The 8,407-nt window shown below is 50.9% G+C and overlaps 2 protein-coding genes across 3 annotated transcripts; one reads left to right on the top strand and one right to left on the bottom strand.

Annotated features, from left to right (window-relative positions):
• Positions 1-279: 279 nt before the first annotated feature.
• On the bottom strand, positions 280-4,979 carry UNG (uracil DNA glycosylase). 2 transcript variants are annotated; one of them, XM_086856081.1, is made up of 7 exons: positions 4,693-4,979; positions 3,938-4,132; positions 3,765-3,860; positions 2,932-3,029; positions 2,494-2,582; positions 1,995-2,173; positions 280-1,532 (listed from the first exon to the last, which is right to left on the bottom strand). In XM_086856081.1, the coding sequence occupies exons 1-7, from the start codon at positions 4,780-4,782 to the stop codon at positions 1,392-1,394; spliced, it is 888 nt and encodes a 295-aa protein (XP_086712207.1). In that variant the 5' UTR covers positions 4,783-4,979; the 3' UTR covers positions 280-1,391. The 2 variants fall into 2 exon arrangements, with proteins under 2 accessions (XP_086712207.1, XP_023793175.2); XM_023937407.2 differs by lacking the exon at positions 4,693-4,979 and having other exon boundaries at positions 3,938-4,251.
• Positions 4,916-7,530, top strand: ALKBH2 (alkB homolog 2, alpha-ketoglutarate dependent dioxygenase). The gene is made up of 3 exons (XM_023937840.2): positions 4,916-5,200; positions 5,854-6,052; positions 6,800-7,530. Exons 1-3 carry the CDS (start codon positions 4,990-4,992, stop codon positions 7,146-7,148), a joined length of 759 nt encoding a protein of 252 aa, XP_023793608.2. The 5' UTR covers positions 4,916-4,989; the 3' UTR covers positions 7,149-7,530.
• The last annotated feature ends 877 nt before the right edge of the window (positions 7,531-8,407 follow it).

Genomic DNA, 8,407 nt, shown 5'->3' with positions numbered 1-8,407 from the left:
CCCCTTCCCCCGGCCGCTCCAGTCGGGTCTCGCACGTGACGGTCACGTCAAGCACAAATATTTCCCTGCTAACGTGTGTGGAAAACTTCTGCTGGAGATGAGGGTGGGAAGAGGGAGGGGGACACCCGATCCTTGGGGGACAAAGGTGCCCTGGCCCTGTGCCTGGTCACGGGGACGAGGACAAGGACGTGATCCTGGGTTGGGCTCCCTGGGGGGAACAGGGACTCCCCATTCCACCCCGCCTCCCTCCCTGGGTTAAAGTACCAGTGCAAGATCATGTAAGGAAAATATTTTTTATTTAAAAAAAACAAAAACACACACACACACTGGGGAAATAAAAAAAAAAACAACAAACAAGCAAGCAACATATACAGTAAGGCCACAGGCAGTATAAACGTCACTGGTGATAGTGTTACCTCAGAGAGGGTTACAAAGATATTCTGTAAAAACTGGCTTATTTAAAAAAAAAAAAGGGTTCTTCACTTCCTTTAAAGGAATTACAAAGTCAAAGATAGGCTGGAAATCCAGGAGTATGAAGCCAACACCTCTTCCTCCTGGAAGTCCTAACAGTTATTGCCAACAGCAGGTGGAAACTTTAATTTGCTCCCAAGGTGGCAAAGCACAAAGTTCCCTCGTTTAAGATCTTAAGAAATTTGCAACTATCAGTCCATTAACTGGGAAATGTCAATGAACAAAAGTTCACTGCTGCCATCAGCATGTATCCCCCATGTATGATGACAGCTCACCCGTCATCCAGGTGATTACACATCCAGGAAGAACCTAAAAAAACCTTTTGATTTTCCTGTCTAAAGGCCAGCAAAAAATTCAAAAGCATTACCAAGGGTCTTGGTCACAGCCTCCCTGTGGCTGTTGGGAGGATTTATCCCAAAATCTTGAGATCATGAATATACCAAGCAACACTCCTGGCCATGTATTTTCTTTACAGCCTCGAGATGCCATTTTTGTAATAAATCTGTAGCAAAAAGCTAAAACCAAAAGCCTTTTCCTCCCATGGAGTCAGCTCCATTTAAATAGGAAAACTGGATTTGTGTGGAAAGGAGGCAGCAGGGCATGTACAAAAGCTGGGCAGCTTTTGGCAGTAAGAACTGCCATCCCTTCACCAGAGTCTGAAAATAGAACTCCCATTGCCACAATGACCACAAATTAATACAGAACTCTGGTGTTTGGGCTCTTTCTTTTTGCTTAAACCAGGCAAAAAGCAGAGCTGTCCATCAAACACTCCAACATGCTCTTGAAAAATAAGCATTTAAAACAAAAATATAACCATCTCTGAAAGTTTGGTCACTTGTTTGCTGATCAAACACCCAAAGAACAATTCTCAGGTCAGCAGGAGTTTCTCAGAAAGGCTGCTCCCAAGCCTCAGCCCCAGCTCAGAGTGCTTTCCAGTCGATGGGCTTCTTCCCAGATTTCTTGAGGAATTCATTAGTCTTGGAGAAGTGCCGGCAGCCGAAAAACCCTCTGTTGACAGAGAGGGGTGAGGGATGAACCGTCTGCAGGACGTGGTGACGCTTCTGGGAACGGCAGAGGAAACCACGTGTTAGATTTGCAGGGTTTTGGCTGTTCCTCCTCCAGGGCAGGTGTGATCTCCCCTCATACCCCATTCCTGCACCAGTCTGAGACCCAAAGAACCAGCCACAAGGACCAAGACTTCTGTCCCACTAAGCAAAGACATAAATACCCTGGCATTTCCCAATTGCTGTCATCCCACCAGCCGATTTCATATTGATTCATGAGCCCTTAACTAGGAAAAACAGCTCTGTCCTTGTGAGGCACTGCTGACAACAGGAGCTTACACTTGCTCCACTTTTCTTGCTTAATTCTGGCAAAGGCTAAGCTGGAGCAGAAGGGTGACTCGATTTGACAGAGTCCAGGCAGGGAAAATTCCCAATTCCGTCAAGGAAGTGCCCTCTAGTGTCCACCAAACTGAGGGAAAAAACCAGGGAGAGGGAAGGGCTGAGGAAAAGGAGCTGTACCCTGTCGATGGAGCTGCCTTTCCTCTGGGCATAGGCTCCCCAGAGCATGAAAACAACCCCGTGCAGGTTCTTGTTGAGCCAGGACACCACGACATCCGTGAACTTCTCCCAGCCCCTCTCCCTGTGGGACGTGGCCTGGTGAGCCCGAACCGTGAGCACCGCGTTGAGCAGGAGCACTCCTGGCAAACAAAGCACATCCAGAGGGTGAAACAAGGGTTAATCCATCCCTGGAGTGCCCAAGGCCAGGCTGGATGGAGCTCTGAGCAACCTGGGCTAGTGGAAGGTGTCCCTTGGATGAGCTTTAAGCTCCTTTCCAACCCACCCCGTTCTGGGATTCAACCTGCTTTTCTCTTGATGAGGCAAATTTTCATTTTAAGGCACTCAGAAGTGATTTTCTCTCCTACAGGTGGATTATTTCCAACCACAGGTCTATTTTTTTTTTAGATAAAATTCTTTTCTGCTCCACATGGGGCACATCACTGAGTATCTCTGAGCTCACCTTGCTTGGCCCAGCCTGTCAGGTCCCCATGGCCAGGGTGGGTGAAGCCCTCAATGTCCTCAGAAAGCTCCTTGTAAATATTTTCCAAGCTGCAAACCAAACCAGCAGAAGATTTTTAACATGACAAGAGCAAGCAGCACCACCTATTGTCCTAAGCAGGCAAGAAGAACGCTGATTTTAATCTTATTAAAGATGATAAAGCCATTTGCAGAGGCAGGGCAGCAGGGACTCTGTGTCTCTGCCTGGAAGCTTTAATGAGACTGGAAATGAAAATTTACATTTTAATAGCACCAAAACTACACAGAATTATCCTTCCAGGTGATGCACAACTCAAATTGAAGTAGCTGCAAACCACTTCACACCAATTTTTTCCCAGCCCTGAGCACTGCAGAACTGCAAATAATTAAGGAACAAAAGGGATTTTGCTAATTTTCATACCTGGGGGGAGGTGGAACAGGCTTCTGGACACTGAAACAGAGCCCATGAGCTTGCTTAGGTCCATGGTATGGATCTTGCCCCAAAATGACAGCCTTTACCTGAAAGCAGACCTTGGTTACCATTGAATTAGCATTATTCCCCAGAGAGTGGGGAACAAAGTTTATAAATGAGCTTTATCCTAAAACAGAGGCAGAAAAGTGCCACAAACCAACTCCTCCAAGAAACTGAAGTGAAATCCCAGATGTGTCACTGCTAAAGAGCACAGAGCCCACCTAACACTAAGGATTAGCATCCCTATGGCTTTGCTGCCAAAATTATGAATGTAACTAATATAATTTGAGTGCAAAAGACCAACATTTTCACAGTCACAAAAACCACTTTGTTATTTTCCAAGCAGGTTTCGTCCCATTTCAGCTTTATGCCACACTTGCTGTGATATTTTTGACAGGTTTTATTGGAAATTACATTACCTTGTGCTGCCTGATTTTCTTTCAATAATAGTCCTTTATTGATCAAGTGAAAGAACAAGAGATGTTCAAGATTAAAAGACTATGAACTAGGTTAAGCTGTTAACACCAGAACAAAAGATCAAAAGGATCAGAGGAAGTTCTGTGGTCTCTGAGGGCGATAAAACAATAAAATCACGGTTTGGTATCAGACATAAAAGGGAAGGCTGGATTTATAAGTGAGCCAAACAAAGAGTATCCACATCCCACGGGATCCAAGTTTAAGGGACCAAACACTGAGGGAACGTCTCTGTGCACCCACCCTGCACCTTCACGGTTTTAAACTACCCGGAGCAGCTGAGAGACCCCCCCCGCGGCTCTACTCACATCCCAGATGTCGCACATCTGCGTCCAGGTGAAGACCTGCTCGGGAGGCGGATACACCGTGTAGCGCTTCCTCTCCTCGGCCACGAACGCCATCAGCTGCGGGGGCAGCGGGGGCTCAGCGGGGGCCGCAGCGGCCGCTCGGGGCGACAGGGGGATCGGGGAACGCTGCTCACCTCCACGAAGTAGGGCTTGGAGAACTCCCCGGCCAGCTGCCGCCGCCAGCTCTCACCGAAGCCCGGGGGTACGTTCCGCTGCGCCAGCAGCTGCCGCGCCGCCTCCTTGTTCTTGCGGATGCGCTCCTGCTGCTCCGCGCTCAGCGCCTGGCTCGCCTCATCGCCGGCTTCCTTCGCCTTCTTGGCGGCGCTCACCTGGAAGCAGCGGGCGAAGGGGCGGCTGCGGAGGACGCGGGAGCGCAGCGGGCAGAGCACAAGGCCCGGGAGCAGCGCGGCCATGGCGGGACAGGGCCGGACCATGGCGGGACAGCGCCCGCCCACGGGGCGGCCCCGCCGCACGCGACGGTTTCGCGGCAAAACACAGAACGCGCCCCCATTGGCCGCCCGCAGGCGCGAGCACGAACGCCCGCTCGCTATTGGTGAGCGGGAAAAACGCTCGAGTCTCCCCATTGGGTCGCCGCGGCTGGCGGGGAGGTTTCTACCTAGCAACAGTAACGTCACGGAGGGTGTCAGCGCTCATTGGGCGGCAGTGGAGCGTGCCCGCTCGATCGGCAGCTCAGCCACGCGTGGAGCCGCGCGGGAGTTTGGAAATTTTGCCCCCCCCCCCCTCCGCCGCATCCCCTCAGGAAAGGCCACCAGTGCCCCCAGACCCCCTCCCACACACACGGAGCCAGACACGCACGTCCCGCCATCAGACCCCTCTCCTCCCTCCTCTGCTCCAGAGCCGCGAGCTCCCTCAGCCCCCCGATCGCTACCTCAGACTCGCCGCCCGGCTCCGGGGAGCGGCCGCGCTTCCTGGCCGGCGCGGGGCTGAAGAAGGAGTGCAGCGTCTTCTGCCCGATCATGGCTGCGGCGGAGCGGGGCAGGCAGCGAGAGCGGCCGGGGGTGAGTGAGGGGAATGGGGGGTGGGACTCGATTTTGGCGCCAAAAGCGCGCGCGTGCGCTGGGGGCGGGGCCAGCTAGGATGGGGGCGGGGCTCCGTGCGCCGCCATCCCTGGCGCGCGCTCCCGTTCCCCGCGGGATCGCGGCTCCTCCCGGTCCCGGGTCCGCCCATGGACGGGTTCGTGGTTAAACTACCCCGCGGGCAGGCGGGGGATGGCGGCGGCGGGAAGAGGCCGCGGCTGGAGGAGCCCGGCCCGGGGCGGCCGCCGCCGCGGGAGATCCGCGCCGAGGGGCTCAGCTGCGATTACCGCATCCTCTTCGGCAAGGCCGAGGCGGATGAGATCTTCCAGGAGCTGGAGAAGGAGGTGGAGTATTTCGAAGGTATATTCCTGCCCTGTGAGGGTGGCGGAGCATGGGCTGTCCAGGGAGGCTGTGGAGGCCTCCCAAAGGGCCTGGACGGTGCTCTTGGAGACCCTGCTTGGGCAGGAGGGTGGCCTGGATGACCCTCACTGGTCCCTTCTAACCTCAACACTTCTGTGTCCTGCTCTATTCCCCTGCAGATCCCCCTTATCCCTTCCCAGTAAAGCATTTCCCTGCCCAGCCCATCCAGGCGAGTCCCAGAGAATTCCCAGGGCCCGGGCTGGTGGGCACTGGGAGATTTCTGCAGCCACCTGGTGTTTGCACAACCTGGGCCTGAGAAGCCAGGAACACAGGTCTGACCCCACAGGGTCGGTTTTGCTGAGCTGGAAGTGTTTGTCAAGGGCTGATCCTGGCGTGGTGATGGAATTTTTTGGAGATGCAGTGTATGAGATGTGTGATGGGGATGCTGGTCCTGTTCATCCCATTCGAGGGGGGAAAAGACAGCGTCTGACTGTGCTGGGACACAAACCCTGGGAACAGGGATGACAGCTTTTGGGTTGACATGAACACCCTCATTCCTGTTCGGAGATTCCCAGAAGCTCAGCTCCAGGAGAATATTGGACAGGAGACAATACAGAGCCGGGGTTGATCCTTCCCCTGTGTTGTTTAAACAGATGACATGACAAAACTGCACGTATTTGGCACGTGGCACAAGATTCCCAGGAAGAAGGTCACCTATGGAGACCCTGGCTTGTCCTACACATACTCAGGGGTCACATTCCACCCTAAGCCGTGGATCCCGGTGCTGACCCGGATCCGGGAGCGCGTCACCTCGGAAACAGGGCACACCTTTAACTTCGTCCTCATCAACAGGTACAGCCCCTTTCCAGCTGCACCCAGCAACCTTTTCTTCAAATGAAACAAAAAAAAAACCCCAACCAAACTTGTGCAGCATTTGTTTGGTTTAATTGGGAAATAATTATTATATTAGGTTATCAGTAAGTAATTGATGGTAGTAATTAACAGAGCTGTGTGCACAGGTATGTTATAGATAATTATATTATTGGCTTTTCACAGATATTAAAATGAATGTTATATGTATAAGGTTAGAAAACTTTGTTATATTAATATAGTTCCTTCTATTTGTTATTGATGAAACTTAGAAATAGTGGTACAATATACATATATGTTGAACTATGGCACAGTATTAAAACAAAAACTACTTTTGTTTGTACAACCCAAAGACTGAAAAAGATAGTTAAAGACCCCCCTCCATTCTTAGATTATCTTATTCTGATGAAGACAGCAGTGACCAGAGCTCTGGGGGAGGAATTTATTGCATTTCTGTTATCAGGGAATGTGAAACTTGGTGGAGCCAAGAAGATTGATTTATTGGGAAGGGGACAGGTTAAAAACTAAACAAAGAAACATCCAAAACTTAAGAAGAATGTTTGAATCATGTATGAGAATTTATGAATCCTTTGTTAGTAAGGAGTGCTCTCATGGCTGAATGCAGAGACACCCGGCCGTATCCGTATACTTTATTTTTAATCTCCTAATTGTCTTTCTATTAAACTGTTAAATTCTGTATAGAAATGACGTGAAGCTGGTTTCTCACAGGTACAAAGACGGCCTGGACCACATCGGGGAGCACCGGGACGACGAGAAGGAGCTGGTTCCCCGCAGCCCCATCGCCTCCGTGTCCTTCAGAGCCTGCCGGGATTTCGTGTTCCGGCACCGGGATCAGCGGGGCAAGGGAGGGATGCCAGGCACAGGCAGGATCACCCTGCAGCTGGCCCACGGCAGCCTGCTCCTCATGAAGCACCCCACCAACCTCTACTGGTACCACAGCCTGCCCCCACGCAGGAGGGTGCTGGCCCCCAGGGTCAACCTCACCTTCAGGAAAGTCCTGCCTGCGTCCAAGCAGGGAAATGTTCAGCCATCAGGGCTTTTGGGCTCTGAAAAGTGAAGTTTTAGTTCCTGCTGGAACTGTGGGATTCCCCTGTGGTGATCCAAGGGACTGGAGGAGCAAATGGACACAAGAAGTTGGGTAATTTTGCTGCTAAAGCCTGTGACCACTGATCTCAATGGTAAGGTTTTTTTCCTCTGGGAAATGTCCTGCTGATCCCTATTTTTGCTGATTGCTACCCTTGTTTTGCTCTCAGCTGATCTTTATCTAAGCAGTGTTCCAAGAAGATGGAAATGCTCCATAGCCTGGAGGCAGCAGTTTATAAACACTGTGAGCCACAAGCTGTGATCGTTTAAAGCTGATACTCTACAGGTGATGCTGTCACTGAGCTCTGGTTTGCTTGGGGGTTTTTTAATTAAAATAAAGCAAGAATGAGCCTGAAGTGGAGAAGGGGAGTGCTGAGGTGCGAGGACAGGGAGTGCAGTGTGGCTGGATGAGTGTTTGAGTCACTGTGACTCCTGTCTGCTTGAATTCCTCTGCTCCTGGGGGAGGCTGCTCTTGCAGGAGGAAGCACAAGATTTTTCTTCCCTCCCATCATTTGTACAAAAAAACAGGCAGCAAAAAATGCCCTTGTGGGGAGGAACTGGGTTGTCCCATTTCCACTGGAAGGCTGTCACTCTGAGAGTGTATTTTCCTAAATAATTATCCCACTCTGACTCCCTGAAAACCATCACCTCCCACACCCACAGGGAATCCTGCTGAAAATGAGGGAATTCTGTCCAGTCCCCAAGAAATGTTGAGGCATCAAGGAATGGCAAGTTCTGGGTGAGGATGGGAACCAAAAATCCTGTGTAACCTGGCTACAGCCACTGGAATTAGTGCTGGGCTCTGGCCTTCAGTCCATTATTCCTATGGAATTAAGGCCTGTGCAGACAAGGGGGAGTTGGTGCTTCCCACCCTCTGCCACTCTGAGATGCTCTGTGGAACTTGAAGAGCTCCTGCAGAAAATCCTTCTTAGCCAGAGTTTCTGAAGTGTTGTTTCAACCCCTTTGGCTCCCAGCTTGGTGTTTGTTTCAAGACATTCCCAGACTGATTTTTCTACCAAGTTTGTTCTTTTATTGCTACTGTACAGTTACAAAAATACCCTGAAGTGGAAAAAAAGCAACTTCCAACAGCAGTGCAGTGCTTGGACTGGAACAGACATTTTTAAATTAACACACAAAATAAGACAAGAACAATCCCAACACAGAGATGTCATCTTGGAGCTCTTAATTCTTTACAATTTATTAACATCTTCTCCACCATGGCAGCTTGGGAAG

The sequence above is a fragment of the Cyanistes caeruleus genome, chromosome 18 (genome assembly GCF_971803275.1).
Source record: "Cyanistes caeruleus chromosome 18, bCyaCae1.hap1.1, whole genome shotgun sequence".
NCBI classification, from domain to species: Eukaryota; Metazoa; Chordata; class Aves; order Passeriformes; family Paridae; genus Cyanistes; species Cyanistes caeruleus.
Note: the sequence above shows the minus strand (reverse complement) of the source record. Positions and strands in the feature narration are given on the sequence as shown.

Excerpts from the sequence above, each read along its gene's own strand:
- ALKBH2 (XM_023937840.2), top strand. The coding sequence starts at position 4,990 with ATGGACGGGTTCGTGGTTAAACTACCCCGCGGGCAGGCGGGGGATGGC. Across the intron at positions 5,201-5,853 it reads GGAGGTGGAGTATTTCGAAG|ATGACATGACAAAACTGCAC; the intron begins GTATATTCCTGC and ends TTGTTTAAACAG. Across the intron at positions 6,053-6,799 it reads AACTTCGTCCTCATCAACAG|GTACAAAGACGGCCTGGACC; the intron begins GTACAGCCCCTT and ends GGTTTCTCACAG.
- UNG (XM_023937407.2), bottom strand. The coding sequence starts at position 4,237 with ATGGTCCGGCCCTGTCCCGCCATGGCCGCGCTGCTCCCGGGCCTTGTG. Across the intron at positions 2,174-2,493 it reads GACAGGCTGGGCCAAGCAAG|GAGTGCTCCTGCTCAACGCG; the intron begins GTGAGCTCAGAG and ends TTTGTTTGCCAG. Across the intron at positions 1,533-1,994 it reads AAGGCAGCTCCATCGACAGG|AAGCGTCACCACGTCCTGCA; the intron begins GTACAGCTCCTT and ends TGCCGTTCCCAG.